The sequence below is a fragment of the Eucalyptus grandis genome, chromosome 11, assembly GCF_016545825.1.
Source record: "Eucalyptus grandis isolate ANBG69807.140 chromosome 11, ASM1654582v1, whole genome shotgun sequence".
Taxonomy (NCBI): domain Eukaryota; kingdom Viridiplantae; phylum Streptophyta; class Magnoliopsida; order Myrtales; family Myrtaceae; genus Eucalyptus; species Eucalyptus grandis.
This window is the reverse complement of record NC_052622.1, coordinates 11,093,990-11,113,083: the sequence shown is the minus strand read 5'-3', so window position 1 is coordinate 11,113,083 and position 19,094 is coordinate 11,093,990. Positions and strand designations below refer to the sequence as shown.

The 19,094-nt window shown below is 39.4% G+C and overlaps 1 protein-coding gene across 1 annotated transcript; it reads left to right on the top strand.

Moving 5' to 3' along the window:
- The first annotated feature begins 5,209 nt into the window (after window positions 1-5,209).
- Window positions 5,210-7,629, top strand: LOC104424836 (uncharacterized GPI-anchored protein At4g28100). Its single transcript, XM_010037347.3, has 2 exons — window positions 5,210-6,147; window positions 6,704-7,629. The coding sequence occupies exons 1-2, from the start codon at window positions 5,533-5,535 to the stop codon at window positions 7,247-7,249; spliced, it is 1,161 nt and encodes a 386-aa protein (XP_010035649.2). The 5' UTR covers window positions 5,210-5,532; the 3' UTR covers window positions 7,250-7,629.
- The last annotated feature ends 11,465 nt before the right edge of the window (window positions 7,630-19,094 follow it).

Genomic DNA, 19,094 nt, shown 5'->3' with positions numbered 1-19,094 from the left:
CTTGTACAATGACCTGTTTAAAGTCAATGTGGCTATCATTGATGTAAATTCGAAATTCTTGTACCAAAAAAGTATTAATGAAAAGGAGTCTTCACTTTACACTATTATGTCTCCCATGTAAACAATGATACAATAAAAGAATATAGTAAACTTTGGGCTAATTCTAAGGTTTGAATTGGATGCCTATTATAAGTATGAGACTTGTGTTGATACTAAATTTGCCAAGAAATCTTTCAAATTGACTAAAAGAACAAGTGGACCTCTACAACTAATCTATAGTAATCTATATAATTTAAAGTTTATATAAAGTAGAGGTGAAAAGAAGTATTTCATCACTTTTATGGATGGCCATACTCAATTTTGCTATGTTTATTTGTAAACTAGTAAAGGTGAGGCTATGCGCATGCTTATCAAGTATAAAAATGAGATTGAGAACCAACTTAATAGACGAATCAAAATGCTCAGGTCTAATAAAGAAGGAGAATACAATTCCTTCAATTTAAAAGAGTTGTGTGCTAATTTGCGGATAATTCTTTAAACAATTGTACCTTATACTCTACAATAAAATGGAGTTGCTGAACAAAAGAACAAAACTCTAAAGGAGATGGCTAATGCCATGCCCTTTAATTTGGGTTTACCTAAAACTTGTGGGAAAAAGACAATTTTAATTGTAAATTATATTTTAAATAAAGTGCCCCATAAGAAAATGGATAAGACTCCATGTGAGTCATGAAATGGAAGGCTGTCATCCTACAATTTTTTTTAAATTGTGTCCTTTAATTTTTATTTCCGCACACATGCAAATTTGGGAAAAATACCAAAAAATAAAAATAAATCTATTATAATTGTACCAATTTAATCATAAATATTTTAATTTGATCAATTTAATTATAAAAAATTTGCCAATTGAGTTCTTCCGACCATTTTTGGCTGAAAATAGTTAACATGAATAATAAATCATCCTATGTGGCACGAGTGACACCTATGTGAACAATTTTTACAATGTTTTTAATTTTTTAATTTTTTAGAATTTTTTTTCTTTTTTTTTTCCCCTTTATGGCTAGACTAGAAGGAGGTCAATGACCCTCATTGGCCACTAAGCCACAAAGGCCTCATCCAGACTAGGTGAGGATTGCCTTGCCTAAGGCCAACAAGGCTGCAAAGGCCTTAGGTGGCCTCGCCAGGGGCCAACATGGGCGCGAAGGCCCTCACCAAATAGCCACCACATTTGTGGCTAACGAGGATAGCTGGTGACTCTTGATAGCACAATGAAAAATGAAAGAAAAAAAAAATAAAAGTTACAAAAATTGTCAATCTTAGCGTCAACCATGTCATGTAGAATGATTGGCGTATACTTCAACAATTTGCGGCCAAATTGGCCAAAATGACTCAATTGGCAAATTTTGAAAATGTTTAGAACTAAATTAGCACAAGTACAATAAAGTTAAGACTTTTTTTGGGATTTCACCTACAAATTCGTATTGATTATTTTCAATCTAACACTTCTCATCTAGTAAATGATGTTAGAATTTAGTAATGTGATTATCAGTAAAATAAACAATTTATCTAAAAATGGGATTATAGTGATTTTTCTTAATCCATGGGAATAAGTTGAAGTTCTCACTACATATGTACACAAACACATACCTTCAATATGAAAGTTAAAATTACAAAGATTAATTATTTTTATTTGTTTAGCGAACAATGAATGATTTGGAAAACATATTCCTAAAGATGATTGTTTTTATCACTTGAAATTATTAGTCAATAGAAAAATTTTCACTGTTGACAATAATTTATACTTAAACATTTTAGTTCATGATAAAAATATTTTTCGTCCGTTCATTTTTGTAAGGATACAACCAATCATTTTTAAAAAGTATATACCTTCCAAATCATTTATTTTTTATGAAACAAATGGAACATTAATCTCAAGAGCCATTTTCAACCCTAGTTAAATCTTCTGTCTTACTATTAGAGCTTTTCAAAAGCGGAGTAGCCATAAGAAGATAATACTTACAAAATTTTACTGCATTTATAGTTAAAAAAAAAGTCCAATTAAAGACGGATCATCCATGCTTTTATTAAGAATGAATAAAGTCTTGCAGTTCAAAATTCCAATCATTTGACTAATTCTTAGGATTTACACATGATAATTTGTTCGCAAACTATATAACTAGAGTTCTACCTCATGTTATTGGGCTTCATATAAAGAGGTTAGTTTCTTTATTTATACAAGGATTGAAATCAAGGCTTTTAGCTTTGGCATTTTTCCTTTTCCCCTTTTTTCCTGCATGAAAATCTTTTAGACATATCAAAAGATCAACAGTCTATCCATCCAAAATCATAATCATATGACTAATTGTTAGGATTTACATGTGATAATGTGTTCACAAACTATATAACTAGAGTTCTAGCTCATGTTATTGGGTTCATATGGAGAAGTTAACTTATTTATTTGAGCAAGGATTGAAATCAAGGCTTTTAGTTTCGAGCATTTTTCCCCTTCTAACTTTTCCCATGCTTGAGTCTTCTAGACATATCAAAAGATCAATAGTCTATCCACCCAAATCAACCATTGCATGATAGATTTCGCAGTGCATATTAACTTGTGCATATCTTGTAGTATCCATCAGCATTTGGGCCTCTTACGGTCACTCCAACAAAAGTGACTTTCAGAGTCAAGAATATTTACTTCCAAAGTCAACTTTTTGGCTCCAAAATCTTTGAAGGCAGATACAAGAATGACTGCTTTGAAGGCAGGTACTGACTTCGGATACTGCCATCTCTCAATCTACTTAGAGGTGAATTTGAAAGTCTTTTGTCTTTACAGAAAACACACTGTGATGGAGCGAGTGCTGGACTTATGGAGAATTATAATTGTTTATTTAGCTCATCGAGAATGGGCCCGTCAACGCAGACTTGTGACTTGTGACACCATGATTGCACCTTTTCTTCACCCACTTTCGCAACCTCTCTTATCAAAGTCTTCCCACCATTGGCTTTTTGGTGAAAAGCTTCATGTTTTTATATACATATAATCCCCGTAAGAAGCCAACGCAAAGCTAAGCCCTCACTTTTACCCGTGTGTCAGACCACAGCACGGCAAGCTCGCAGAGAAAGAAAAAAAAAAAAAAAAATCATGGAAAAGCAAGACTTTGAGATTAGAGAGTGAGAGTTTTGTTTTGGAGCATGATTTAAGTACGTTGGTTGGCGTTTTGTATCTGCAAATCATTTCACTTTTCAGCTTTGCAATTTGGCGTGTTGTGCTTGTTGCTCTTTGGATACTTTGGATTAGTTCGAAATCACAAGTCGTCCCTTGATGTCGAGACCCTCCTGGAAAAGCGCACAAGGTCTTTGATTGATTTGAAAACCCTCCATTGTTAGATGAAAACAAAAAGGTCGTTAAGACTTGAAGACCATTTTTCAAGATCGGATCATTTTACTGTCCTTATAAGGGTTTACCTCCGCTCCTAGCCTTTACGATTAGATCAAAAGGCACTTGGTAAGAACAGAAGAAGCAAAGTAAAAATAATGCATTTTACATACAATACCAATTGAGAAATCCAGAGTTCCAACCGGGGAGAAGGTTGATGATGGTGATGGTGTTTTATATGGTACAATATGATGATGTTCTTGATGGAATCTAATTGGGATATTGTCGTGCTTTGTCATATACGCGGAAGAGAATAATTAAAGAATCGTATTAGTTGGAAAGAGAGAATATTGTTGTCTTTAATATCGATCTGGTTGGAGGTTTCCGAGATGCCCCCACTAGATTTGGAAGCCTGCTATTTTTCAATTGTTCCCCTAGTACTGGTCCTTTGAGTAAATACATGCTGGAACGACCATCCCATGTGAAATTCCTTGTTAAAATGAATATCATCGAATTGTCATGCATTCCCAGAAAATTCTCTTTACATTGCTGCAAGGATGCCAGGTTTGGTGGATTATCAAGTTTATGGCCGCATGACCAAGTTTGTCCAAGGAATTTTTGTTCCTTTCGATGTAATAAAGAATCATGCGTTGGGTTAGAGATTTTTTTATAGTCAAAAGGTCAGAAAGTGACAATTGACTTAGCAATTATCTCGGACGTTGCTGGAGGAGTTCTCTTTTGATTTTGAAATGCTTTGTTTGAATCGTAGTTACTTAATCCATTGATAATCTTTGTAGAATGACAATTCATCAATGTAACTCCACAAAGTTGCGAGCATCAAGATTCTAAAGAGATGTTACATCCATTATATTTGAGTTTTAACATGTATAACGAGTTTTTGAATTAGGTAAATCTTACTCGATAAAGATAATGATGCTTACCAAGTATCCAAAAGGTGAATAACTCCACATTCACTCTTTAAGAATTCCTACATAATACAAGTTCTTATTCTCAACCAATGATGTAGTCCAACAAGGTATTAAGTTAATTGATAAAGGAGTTCATTCATCTCTTTTGGTCTTGGGTGCAAACTTTGTGGAGAGCACTTCATGAGTAAAATCCAAAATGTATTAGGTCGATAGGGAAGGTATGTAAAAAATAGGCTCCAACGCCATGTGCTAAAGTTAGATAATGATAAATAAATTAAATTCACTCTATCTCACATCTTCACATCAATAATTATTGACCAATCTAACCAATCAAAAATGTGTTTTTTAGGATACCTAATAAAGACATAGATTTTATCAATTATATAATTGGACAAGAATTTGTACCTTGAGAGTGGCAAAATGCCAATGACCACAATAAGATGTCTCGAATTGAGTCGTAATGGTGCTGGTAGGAAAACCAATTATATCAAATGCAAATTCGCATCTTGTATAAGTTAAGATATGTCCTTCAGTATCACGGGAAAGATAAGTTCAGGCTTTTTTTCCATCTGGGAAAGGGTGGAAGATGAAAAGAGAGACTGGAGAGATGAGAAGAAAAGACACGCCAGAAGCTGCCAAATCCCCAGACAGCTTTTCTCTCTCCTCTCCTTGTCTTCCTCCTCAGACTCTCTCTCTCTCTCCAACGAATCTCTCTCTTCTGTTTGTCCACGCATGACAGGGGGACCCCCCCTCCCCCTCCCTTCTTCCTTCCTTAGTCCCCTCCATCACCCACGCCCTTTTCCCTTCTTTTCCTTTCCGTTTTCCGTCCGAAATAATTCATCAACCGGCAGCGAAAAGGACGTCTATCTCGTACGTAGATGATATAAAACTTCTGTTCTCTTCACACGTTTGCCTTACCTTGAACCAGACAGAGAGCCTTCCCCCTTTCACGTTCCCTACATCACTCTGTCTTTGTTCTTGCACTTCCGCAACGTCCATATCACCGTCACTCCAAAACCTTCTCGTTACAACCTACACTCTATCTCTCGCCTCTCAGTCACCACTTCCTCCCAAACTCCTTTCGTTTTCTCTTCTCTCTTCCGTTTTTCCTCCAGGATTCGCCCCGCCTATAATATTGCATTTTATATCACCATCTTTCTCGGTCAAACACCTCCAATCATCGCACCCCAAAAGTTCTCGCCTTTTCCATTTCCTGAAAAGAGAGAGATGCCTCGACCCACGATCGCTTTCGCATTGTGGTTCCTTCTCTGTACGTTGCCGTGCGCGCTCCGGCGGTCTCTGGCCAGTCTACTGGCTGAGCCGGTCTCTGGCCACGACCAGCCGTACACCGTCCCGGCCTTCCCGTCCCAGGGCGACACCCAAATCTGCAAGCTCGACCTCTCCGCCGAGCTCTTCGGCGGCGTCCGCCAGGCATGCGGCCGCAACCTCGACCGGAGCCGCTGCTGCCCCGTCCTCGCCGCGTGGCTCTTCGCGGCCCACGCCAGGTCGGCCCTCCAGATCACGCCCTCGGCTTCGCCGGCTCCGGCGGGGGACGACTCGCCGATGATGCCGAACGACTCGCAGAAGTGCGTGGACTCGCTGCAGTCGGCGCTGGAGAGCAAGAACGTGCGGCTCCAGCAGCCGAACGCGAGCTGCGACGCGGTGCTGTGCTTCTGCGGGATACGGCTCCACCAGATCGGCTCGCTCAGCTGCCCCGCCGCCTTCAACGTCTCGTCCGGGCTCCACAACGCCACTCCGACGGCAGCGGTGAGGAACCTGGAGAAGAACTGCCGCAACTCCTCCTACGCTGGCTGCACCAAGTGCCTCGGTTCTCTCCAAAAGGTACAATTCCTAATTTGTCGCTGCTTTCAGCATTTGATTCTTTGTTTACCTGCTAATATGATTTCACGATACAAACATTTTGAGGGGCAATCATTACGCACTCGACTTAGGCTTACCTACATCTAATAATTACCTAGAGTATCTACGCCCCCGATGCTCTTACCTATCTCGAATTCTGCTAGCGAGGAGATACCTCGCCTAGACTTTATAGCAATATATCCAAATGATTCGAATAACAAGCTGCTGGCGATGGTTTGCTAGAGCGAAAGTCCACTTTGGGAGGCCGATCCACATTTTCTTTCCGCCTTTTTAAGGCAACCAAAGTCATTCTGGTAGGCCCCTCAAAATGACTTGGGAGAAGGCTCCACATGACAGTATCCTTTTCCATGTCCTTACATCCCAAACCACCCAAAACCAATAGAGGGTTCTGTCGATGGATCGTCGCGCACCATGCGTTACTCGACCTTGACATCTTGTTCTCGATAGACATCGCTGCTGCTGCTGGAAACACGATGAAGCCCTCCTGAGTAAATGGTGTTTTTTGCTGATTTTGCAGCTGAAGGGAGGATACAAGAAAGGGACGGACCAAGAATCGAGCGAGCGGGCGAGGAAGATGTTCGACCGGGACTGCCAGCTGATGGGGCTGACGTGGCTCCTCGCCCGCAACAAGACGGCGTACATCCCCACCGTCTCGGCGGTGCTCCGGGCGCTCATGTACAGCGCCCGCCCGCCCCACGAGTCCACGTGCAGCCCCGACCATGAGAACATGCCGCTGGCCGTCGATTCCCTCCAGCTCGAGAAGGCCCAGTCCTCATCTCTGCCTTCCCCCTTCCTTGTTTCCCGCTTTTGCCCCTATTCATGCTGGCCGCTTTCTTCCTTTAGTGGGGCCAGAACTGGATTTTCACTGCTACGTGGGACCCGCTTGGGTCACGTGAAGGAAGAGGACGAGTACGGGCTGAAACGGGGTGTCGTTTTTAGGTCTATTCCTTTGATTAATTTTTTTTTTTTTTGGCCCGCTGTAAATTTCAGCTCGTTTTCAGATGTCTCTTCTTTTTTGGACATAGAGATGCTGTACGAGGTCCGGTCACTTCACTTGTCATAAACGAAAAAGAGAAGGACACACTTTTACCTTCTTCCGCACGACAAATAGGACGATAATTCGCCCTCGATTCGTGTGAAATTACATGCCGTCGTCGCGATCGCATCTCAGCCAGAGAATAGCTCATCGAGGACCGTCAATGGATGCAAAGAGCTTCTCGTACAGGCCTCCACTAAGCGGCTTTGGACTTCTACACCTTTGAAAGTGTCGCGGTTTTGCCTTGTCAATCAGGAAAGAGGCTTAAATGCTTGTTGACCGATGAGATGCTTGCATTACTTTACGGCGTTTTTTGGACAATTTCATCATTCGACGCGAATGTAATCAGTCCGTCCTAAATATATGTACCCCCGTGATGCTGAATTCAATACCAGATTTTCTTTTTACGCGTGCTTTAAAATCAAAACGGGCAACCTATACCAGTTAGTATATCATGCTGTTTAATTTCCATGTACCGTATACAGCGCACGGAGACTTTTCAACCTCTTCGGCGTCGGAAAGAGCGAAAAGGGTGGCTACTGGCTATCTTGGGAATGCTCACCAAGCGAGTGATTTAGGCCTAGGAATGCGAATGGTTGATTCCTTCCTAACCAGAAAATTACAAAGTGAAAACTGGAAAGAGGCCGCTGTCTCCGAGGCCGAGCATGTTGGTCGCGTATAAATTCCATGACAAGACTAAAAACAACCTTTTCAGCTCGAGATTGAGGCCGGAAAGGTCATAATAAATAATAATAGTTGCACAGTCATTAAGTAAGAGGATCCTATTATTGATTGTAACGATGAGCTTATGGTATCGTGAATTGCGGAATTCCAGCCTCTATTTGCTTATGGTTTCTACAAGGATGAGAAGATTAAAATTAAAACACCATAAGGACCGTTATGAACTCCGAAATTAGGAGATCATATGCAACGATAAGAAAATAAATTCAGCACTTATCTGAATCTATTCAAGAGCAATAAGAAGGTACCATTGATTCATCGATTTCTAGTTTTAAAATAAAAGTCCAGATGAGTCTATTTGAATACTATAATGATAGTTTTCTTATTTTTTATTCTAGTCCTGAAATAATATAAGGTATCCACATAGATTTAGTGTGATGCGCCTCAGTGCTTGACTGGTTATCCTATGTTGTCACGAGATTAGTAAATAAATCTAGAAAAAAAAACTACATGGCAGTGTAGTACTCGGATAAAGGCCACATAAAGGACACAAAGATAGACGCGATATGAACGATCTACCAGACGAGAAAACCAACTTCTGGAGGCTGGTGTTTTGCTCAAAGGGAAATTCATAAAGACCACTTTTCTTCGATACTAAAACAATGGTATGGATTGCCTGTCATTATTTATCCACATATGCTATTAAAAAAAAAATTATGAGACCTATAATCGAGTTTGAGACCTATAATCAAGAAGCGATGTTCGAATGAATGTGCGAGAACTAATCTGATGGCTAACCACATTGTACTTTGTCAAATGAGTACTTACCATAATGCTGAATATAGCTCCTGTAGGCAGTTCGCCGAGATCAATTTCACCAGCTTTTGCCTATGAGCCACAACCAATCAAGCGTCACTCCTGTAGATATGGCCCTAAAAGAAACAACACGGTCAGGTTTCCCAAAGCATTTTGCTTCGGACACTAAAAATCAAGATTGCATATAGTTTAATTCGCTGAAACTGCAGAGACAAAAAATTTCGATGCAATAGCATGGCGTCTGATTAGGAACATGACGAGTACATACGGCAAATCTTTCCTTGTAGACAACGATTTGTTTGGTAGCAACAAATGGCAGAATCAAAGTGCGGTTGCCTGCTCCTGTGAATTGCATGAAGATTGCACGAAGATAAACAACGATCCAAGTAGGTTGAGAAGATGCTACTCGTCATTTCTCCAAAACGAAGACTATGGCCATACTTAGATTGTAAGTTTTAGAAGCTCCTAATCCTGATGTTTGACAAGCTACAAAAGAATTTTTCCTGGACTAACTAGGTTCACGATCAACTTACATTTCCTTTCCTTTCTGCCAGAGGAGAGCGGCACATAACAAAGAAGACGCCTAAACGAAAAGCAAGCGCACCAGGTTGTATTTAAGGCTTCTCCAGTAGGTTAATTGCTGTTTCCACAAGCATGTTTTGAGCTGCTCCCACCTATTTTGGAGGAAGCGCGCCGAGAAACATATTTCTTTTGTGCTGGCCGCCAGCAAACGTAGCTCACTAACTAATTCTTGGTTCGTCCTACAAAGATTAATAGAATCAACAGACACCATTTTTCTCCCCGGCAAGCACAAGAATAGCCCTTTGTGAGCACATGTTGGCATTTTCTGGTCAGCACTCCAAGTTAGCATCACATGAGAGATAGAAAGCACTGAATTCTTGCAAATTTTGCCACGTGCGCTTGACGTGCACTTTGAACATTAGTCTACTGTATACTTACCTGCGCTGATCAGACTGCTTATAAATGATGCTGCAGTCTATACCAAGTCGAGATTCTGGCGAGGGACTTGTGATTTCCAGGATCCAAGTAGCAGGATTGTAATCGTCCTTGATTTTTGGCACTCTGGGATACTCCGAACGAGGGGAAATGTAGGGATTCAATAGTCGAGCTTTCTCAATTCAATTTAATTTTTTTCCATTTTCAGCGGAGAGTAATTGGTAAGGCAATTCAGTAGGTTTTGCCTATTTTATATGTTTTTCTTCCCTTTGGTTACATCAGCATTATTTGCTGCTTATAATAGAAGCATACATACTTAACAGCGTATAGTCTAAAACAATGGCGTGGATGGCATGGATGGTTGTTCATTACTTATGCACATATGCTGTACAAGATAAATTATAAGACTTATAATCAAGAGGCGATGTTCAAATGAATGCGTGAGAACTAATCTGATGGCTAACCACATTGTACTTTGTCAGATGAATACTTACCACAGGCAGTTCGCCAAGATCAATTTCACCAGCCTTTATCTATGAGCCACAACCAATCAAGCATCACGGTCAAATACGTCTCGTGTTTGAACTCATATATGAAAATCCGAATTTACATACAAAATTTCCTATTTGAGATATTTGATCTTTATCCAATGGATATTGGCATTAGGAAATTAAAAGAAAAAGGAAAGGGGCACACGACTCCTTCAAAGCAATTTGCTTTGAAATGTATAGAAGTCAGGGTTGGATTTGGCAAGGGACTTCAGAACTAATATATATTTGCTTGGATCATTGGTTTGTCTTTATATGATAGTTGATGTGCAGCGGAATTCTTCCCGAGTTACGTGTTTTATATTTCAATAGGTTTGAAATTTCGAAAGTTATTATTTTTGTATTGATTTTCTATTGTCATCAATTTGTAACCGTTTTGGTACACCATTAATGACGTTTCATAACGGCCGCTTGCTAACATTGGTATAACGACTTTTTAACATTTGATTTGTTTCTTCATAAACCCCCATTATTTGTAATGGTCATGTATTAACTATCCACGTATTTATAATAACTTGCAAACGGCTCTCTTTTTACTATCTATAAATAGTTACTTTGAACATAATTGAAATATTAAAACAAGAACATTTTAACTTATCTTTTCATATTTTTTTTCTTTACTTGATTATACACATAACGTGCTCCATTTCGCATACTCAACGACAACACCAACCTCGTCCTCTCCTTCGCCGTCCTCAGTCTCACCCTCGTTGCAGCACCAACCACGACCTGACATTCATGATGTCACAGTCCTCGATTTCTCAATAGGCTCTTCAATGCCGAAACAACTAAATTCGTCAAACCACATGTCCGCCGTCAAAAGAGCGCAGAAGCAGGAACTAAGTGAGTGTAGGCTAGTGTGTGCAGGTACAGTGATAGGGAAAGAAAAATAGTGTTTTGGGCAAGAAGAAGTCCCTCAGTCTCTAGCGGCCCCATACCTCCACATGACGCTTCATGATTGGACTGAGACCATGCTGACTTGGCAGTCCAAGACCACCTAATATATTATCCGGTTGATATAAATTGGGAAAATGTGTAAACAAATAAAAATAAAACAAGGAAATGCTTTATTCTAGTTAGTAAAACCTCCTCTTCTCCAAAGATATTGTGCAACTTAAGCAAATATAGTGAATATCTCCTCTTCTCGAAAGACATTAGACAACTGATATGATATCATCAATATATACACACACTAGTATATAAAGGATATTTGCAAAAAATGTTAAAAAAAAGTTTTTAAACTTATTGACACCGATCAATTCAATTTTAAATCTTTCTTTTTGTCAATCACTCATAAACCTTTTGACAATTTATCAATTTATATCATAAATCTTTCGCTTGTGTCAATTTAATCATAAACATTTTGACGAATTGCTAATTCAATCCTTTCAGTAAATTTGATTGAAAATAGCTCATTTGGATCGTTTTTTTTAAATAGAATTTTATTACTTTTTTCCTTCTTTTCTTTTTCATTCCGTAGATCTGATCCCTTAGACGAGGTTTTCATCATGAGATCGTCGGACCTAGCAAAACCTCTCCCCAAACTTCATAGATTCAAACTAAATGCAAAGAGAAAACTTCACTGTAATTAGAAGTACACAAATTCCCCGACCTTGAGTAATGATAACCACCATTAAATCATTTTGTTGCATCTGCCCGTGGATACAACATAAGGGATACTTGGTACTTGTTCTCAATATTTGAGGAAATATCCAACTTCCTGAGCTCATAAAATCTTCTCCACGAAACCGAAAATTACTAGTTGTTTCCATCGTCTCTGCTCAAATCAGAATCGAGGTCGTATGTCCCACAGAATCTGCCAGTCAAAGATGCGATTGTGCCATCAGGGTAAAACAATCTGTGATTGATTATGGTACACCAAGGGCTGATTCATGCAACCGCTGCCAAAACAGGGAAAGCTCATATCGGTCATCTATTTTGCCCATTTACTTCCCGTTCTCGGGACAGAGCAATGTCACCATTCTTGAGCATGGACCATCCACAATTGCCATGGTTGCGCAGAATCATTCGTCTCATAGAGAGAAACGAGGTAGAGTTCTTTCTCGGCAGCATCCAAATCAGGATCTTCGTATGGCTGAAAACCCTCCAGACGAAATGCATAACCAACCCTCAAATTGTTGTCTGATTCCTTCACCTTTTGTTGGACCATGCATTCGTCCCATCATCGTAAGGATTTTTATTTGAACCTAACACATTGGTGAATTGAAACAAAACCAATCGATAATACAGAAGCATCATCATCAATAGACGTCGAAAGTAAAACACTGAGCATGTAGATGGGGAGTGAAAAGTGAAAGGGCACGCCTTTCCTGATCTGGAAGAGCTATTTTAGGCACAAGGAATATCATTCAGAGTCAGATCCATCTCAAATAGCAGCCCCAGTTCTTGCTTGGAAAGATGGACATTTTACACATGATATGGCCATCAATAAGCTCTTTTTTCTATATCTAAGCTCATTGACTGGACTTGGCATCCATTATAACGTACCTATGAACATTCTTTCTTGCAAGCACCGTCGCCGGTCAGCCGAAGTTGCCATGCCCTAGCCCCTCCCCCCATCGTCACTAGCCCTTCCCTATGACAATGGGGAGGCGACGACATGGCTGTGCAAGCCCTCGCCGTTCTGCCTTCCTTTTTTTTTTTAAAAATATAGTTTTGAATTTAATATAATTAATTAAACTAAATTCAAATAATAATAATAATAATAATAATAATAATAATAATAATAATATTTTTTTTAAAAAAAAAAGAAAGAAAGAAAGAAGAAAATGTAGGCGTTGGGCAAGGGCTTTGCAAGCCCTCGTCATCGTCTCACCACCGTTGCCGAAAAGGGCCAGCAATGATGGTGGGGGAGGGTCAACCGCCTCGTCGGGCCCCGGCTAGGGGTTAACAACCCTAGCCAACCGACAACGAGGCTTGATATTTAAGGCAAGGGTCGCCACCCTCCCTAGATCTAGCGAGGGTCATTAACCCTTGCCCGATCGAGCAAGGGCTGCCACCCATTGGGATCTAGGTGAAGGCTTACAAGTCCTTGTTGCCGATTGACCAAGGTCGCCCTAGCCAGGGCCCACAACACCGACCAACCCTCCCCCCACTATCACTAACCCTTCCCGGTGATGGTGGTGAGGCGGCAACAAGGGCTTGCACGGCCCTCACCCAACGCTTGCAACTTTTTCTTCGTCTACTTTTTAATTAAATAATTTAATTTAATTAATATTTATATTAAAATTCAAACCAAGGAAAAACGACGTCGTTTTTTGCTTATCTACCATATCAACATGCAAAACGACATCGTTTTGCATTTGTCTCATTGAAAAAATGACACATCAGCATTTGGCCAAATTTTCTCGCCGTAGGTACTTAACTGATTCATTTTGCTCCAATTATGTCACTTAAATTTCTTTTTTTCTAACTTTTAGTACTTAGTGGTCTCTCATGCCAAGTTTTGGCACTTTAGGAGCCCGGTCTCCTTTTTTTTTAACCTTGTCGAGTTGGAAACCTACTTTAAAAAAAGAAAGAGAGAAAAAAGAAACAAGTTCATATCACCAAGATCCTCAATAATTCAACCTTTGAACATGGCATAACATATGACCTCTAGCTGCTGTTAATATTCCATAATGGAAATGAATATTTTCTTTTTCTTTTTCTTGTTGACAATTGTCTCAACATGATTATAGAGAAAGAAAGAGGAGAAAAGTGTAAGAAAAGTTATCGCATTGATGCCAATTTAATCCTTAATTTTTGTTTTTTTTATCAATTTAGTCATAAATATTTTGACATGGTGTCAATTCAATCATTATTTTGGCTAAATATTACTGACGTGATGTGAATAATTTTTTAATAATATTTTAATACAATTTTCTTTCTCCTTTTTCTCTCTCTCTTTTTCTCTCTCTTTCCGATAGCCGGTGAGGGCTGCCATCAAGAGGTATTCTGGATATAGATAAACAGAAAGTTTGCTCCATCTGTGAGAGTTATGATGAGACAATTGGCCATCTATTCCTTCATTACTTTGAGTATTTAGGAATTTTTGCGCGCCATTATGGTAAAGCGAGGAATGAGACGGGTGTCTTTGTACACAAGACAACGTCAGATGATGGCCTTCTGTACTTAGATGCGGTCTATATGGTCGGAAAGGAACAATGCGGATGGATCTTCTGATGATAAGGAGCAAGAAGACAAGGTTCAGTTCTTGGAGTTCTCCTGACGGAGGAGTTAGGAGTTCAATGTGGAGAGATCTTCCGATGGTAAACCTAACAAGAGTAATCAGATTGGGATGTTCTTCAATATCAGGAACATGGACCCCTATCTTGGTTATTTCCCCCTATTTTTTCAGCAAACTATTGAGTTGGATATTCATGTTTGGACTTGACTAATTGTTTCGTGCAGTGATACACAATCAGTCTGCCCGCATCTGCAGACAGAATGTGAATCTGAACAATCTAATTAACAGATCAGCTTTTAATGATTGTTTGTTTGAATATTCTAGTAGTCACTTGAAAATAAGAAAAAAGACGGGTCAATGTCATGTGTTGATGAAGGAAGAAGGTAATGACAGTCGATTTTAAAACGAACAAGTACATGTCTTAGAAGTTGTTGACGGAACAAGCGCAACTGAAAGGGAGAAAATCATCCTGAGGATGATCTATATAACTCCCAAGCAGAAATTTTTCTTTGCCTGTGGTCGAGGTCGGCAAGCTATTCCAACTTTAGAAGGCCCTTGAGATGAGCCTACCCCCCAACCGCCATGATGGAACTAAATTCTTCTGCACATCTTTCAACTCCCTAGCCAAATTTCTAAACACAAAATGGAGCAACAATATACTAAAGGCAGATCTATTCCACCAAACCTTAAAGATAAAGAGAATAGTCACCGATCACGCTCATCAATAAATATTTTCATCACACTAGGGAATTTGTGATAGAATTTTCAAGAATATTCCATGCCTCCTACTAATGCAGAAAATTTCCGCTGATTGCAAATTTTCGAATATCAATTTCTTGGGATTCTGTGATGGTAATGTAGAAGAGAGAAGCAATAGAATTTGAGCACAAACTAACTTGAGAAAACTATATCTCTGAGGGAAAAAAAGGCAATACATGCCCATTATAACCCTTGCACCAAACTTTTCTGCTTCTTCATTTGCGACATGAAACTCGCTCTTGGGAATTTCAGGAAAATAGCCGCGATGTTTGCACAACTCTAGAAATGCAATCTGCCCTCAAACTTGCTCAAGGATTGCCCTGAAGCATAAAAAAAAATACAAATGTAGCATGAATAGAAAAACACCTTATTTTGAAGATACCGGTCACGTCCCTCACTTTTTTGCATGATTCATGCAATTAAAACCACATTACATTTACGGCACAAACATTAAAAGTACCCATTTTAAAATTTAGAGCACTTACTTTTTTTCTCATGTGTGACCCCTACTATGCAAATACGGCATGTGCTGCAAGGGGTAGTAGTGAGCCTGACTAGGCAAACCAAGTAATTGCCGAACCGAGTTGAGGCGAGGCCTGGGAATGGCTGTCAATTTTTGCACTATACTCCTTCGAAGCATTGACAACACTGATGAGAGAGAAGAGAGACAATTGGTTATAGAGAGTTGCTAGAATTAATTCGTAATAACTAGTATTGCCAGATCAAACACTCAAAATCTTCCAATGAAATAACATAAGCAAACAAAGTATTTCATGAACTGTTTGAGTAATGTGGCATCCCAAAATTCAAGTCACCCTCTAGAGGAATTAAAGCCAATAATTAGGTAATGAAATTACCTATGGTTTATGTTTTAGCCATTAGTTTTCTCAAGGCTATGTGTTATATGCTTGTGTTCATGAATTTTTAAATTAGAACTATAGGATAAATTAATGAGAATAATCTATGCTTGGCTATGTGCCTCATAAATTAAATTTCTATAAATAAAATGTTACAAGATTTTGGCCATGTGGAATTTAGTAATTTAATTTTTAAAATAAAGGATAAAAAAATGGGAAATTTTGATTTTATTTAGGTTGGGCCTTAGGCCCAATAGCTTGAGCTCTTAATGGGCCAAGATGGCCAGCCCATTAAGGCCCAAAGAAGTGTGACCGTCGACCAAGGGGGAGGAGAGTGGCCGGCCCAAGCCCAAGCCCCAAAGCCCATCTTGCATGTGTTGTGACAAGTGGCAAGAGGAGATGGCATGCATTGGTCAATTGGGGAGGCAAGCTAATGATGAGGTTTAGGGGAAATAAAAGAGAAGAGGAGAGAGAGGGGTGGCCGGTTGTTCGGCCAAGAGAGAAAGGGAGAGAGAGAGAGAACCGTGCGAGAGAGAGGGAGAGAGTGTGGCCGAGAGAGGAGAAGCCGAGAGGGAAAGGAAGGAGTCACTGCCCGCTCGTCCGCCGTGTGCCGCCCGTTCGCCGCCGTGTGCCGTCGTTCGTTCAGTCTAGAGGCAAGTTGGGAATCCACTTTCTACTCTTGCACTAATTTCTTGCATGTATGGTCGGAATCTAGAACATTTGGAGGCATGGGAGTGAAGCTAGTGTGGTTTGTTCTTGAGTTGCATGCTGTTTTCGCATGAACCGTTTGAGCCAGAATCTTGTGAGAGCTTGCATGCATGTTTTGAGTTCGATTTTGACTTTGATATCTTCATGAAAGTTGTAGCTAACATATTAAACTATAACTTAATAAATTTGGTGCAAAATTATGGATATTTAAGGGGTCAAACTCTCATCCTACGGAAATTCTAGATCTGGAATGTTTTCGCATGAACCGCCTGAGTCAGAATCTTGTGAGAGCTTGCATGCATGTTTTGAGTTCTATTTTGACTTTGATATCTTAATGAAAGTTGTAGCTAACATATTAAAATATAACATACTAAAATTTGGTACAAAATTATGGAGATTTGAGGGGTAAAACTCTCATCCTACGGAGACACCAGATCTGAAACGATTTCACTGACCTTTCGGTGGATTTGTGGTTGCATGTTGATTTTTACTAAGAATCTCTTTTCGACTTCTTCACGAAACTTGTATAGAACATCTTAAAGTTTAACATAATCAAATTTGAAGCAAAATGAACAAGTGAAACCTAGTAAATCGACTTACTCTTGAAGACGGTAAATCTGGAGACATGGTACAGGACACCCGAGACTTCATGGACCCATATGATGACTATAATCTGGATATTTTACTTAGATCCCTTCATGAAAATTGTAGAGAAAATATTGAAGTAAAACATATCCAAATTTCAGAGGAAAAGAAGAAGTATAAGTGGGTAAAAACTCAGTATTTCGGAGAACCGTGCACTGGACGTTTCGGTGTTAGATCCAGAAGTTTCGTGTGACTGTAGAAAATAATCTAAAAATAATTTGGCTTAGAAGTCTTCATAAAAAATATACCTTAGTGTCTTGGCTATAACCTGGTAAAATTTCATAATTTTCTGAGGCCGTTTGGATATTTTAATAAAATTATTTCGGAAACTGTGCATTCTGTTTTTATCCGAAATTACATGCTGTATTTGTGTGAATTATAATTTTGTGTGGAATTTGATTGGCCTTGTGTTTTTCAGGAAATTATTACCCTATTGTCTTGTCTATCATTAGCCTTAATTTCATGATTTTTGAGGATTATATGGATATTAAATTTTAAATATTTTCAAAAATGATACAAGCTGGAATTTAAATAAATTTCAAAAAAAAAAAAAGAGAAAAAAAGGAGGGCATGATAAATGGACTATTTTAAATTGTATGAATTCCATGAACTTTATCTTTATGGATGATTGTACCTTGATGCATGTATGATGATGACTGATAATGCATGTATAGATTGAAGGATGAAAGTGATTTTATTTGCCATTGCATCATGTGCCATGCTAAGTGAGACCTAAATTGGTAAATGTGGACAATGATAAATGAAGAAACTGTTATGGCGGATGATAATGCCCTGGGAGTATCAGGATGCCCGGAATGGTTGGGTGCCGGAAGCCTCGGAGGTCTTTGCCCGAGGGGATGCCTCGTGATGCCAGTTGGGATGCGAGATGCCCGGAAAGTGGGGGTGCCGGATGCCCGGTGGCCTTGAATGGCTGAATGCCGGAGGTTTTTCTCGCGATGCCAGAATGGAGTGCGAGTGTAAAGTATGAAATGAAATTGATGATCTTGAGAAAGGGTGATGTTGTGATCGAATTGAAAGTTAAAAGTGGAAATTAAATAATGCATACATGACATGATATGATGATGATCACCTGTGGCATGATGATATGATATGATGATGATCACTTATGGAATGATGATATGCATGATATGATATGATGATGATCACCTATGGCATGACGATGACGATGACATGTGTATGATAGGATGTGATGATGGTGATAGGATGATATGTCATGATGATGATAGGATGATATATGATATGATATGATGATGATATATGTCTAGGACATAATGATGATGACATATGTATGATATGATGGCGACCTATAATATGATGATACATGTGTATGACATGTTGATGATAACCTATGACATGACGACATGTATGTGTTATGATTGTGATGAAGATGTATGATGGTATATGCATGGCTTCAAGGTAAGCACGCATGGATGCATGAATGGCATGTACGATGATGTGATTGTATTGTATGATGTATTGAGTGGTTATTGAATTCTTTTACCTGTTGAGTAGTTGTACTCATCCCTTCAGGGACCAACATTTCATATTAGCAGTATGCCGCTCCCTGCTGTCACGCGGGGTGTATTTTACGGCCTACGCTTCGGATGTAGAGGTCGAGTGCGAGGAGTTTGACTGTCCTTCTGTTCTTGGTCTTACGTATATTCGAGTGCGCTGTTTAGTTATGTACGATGTGG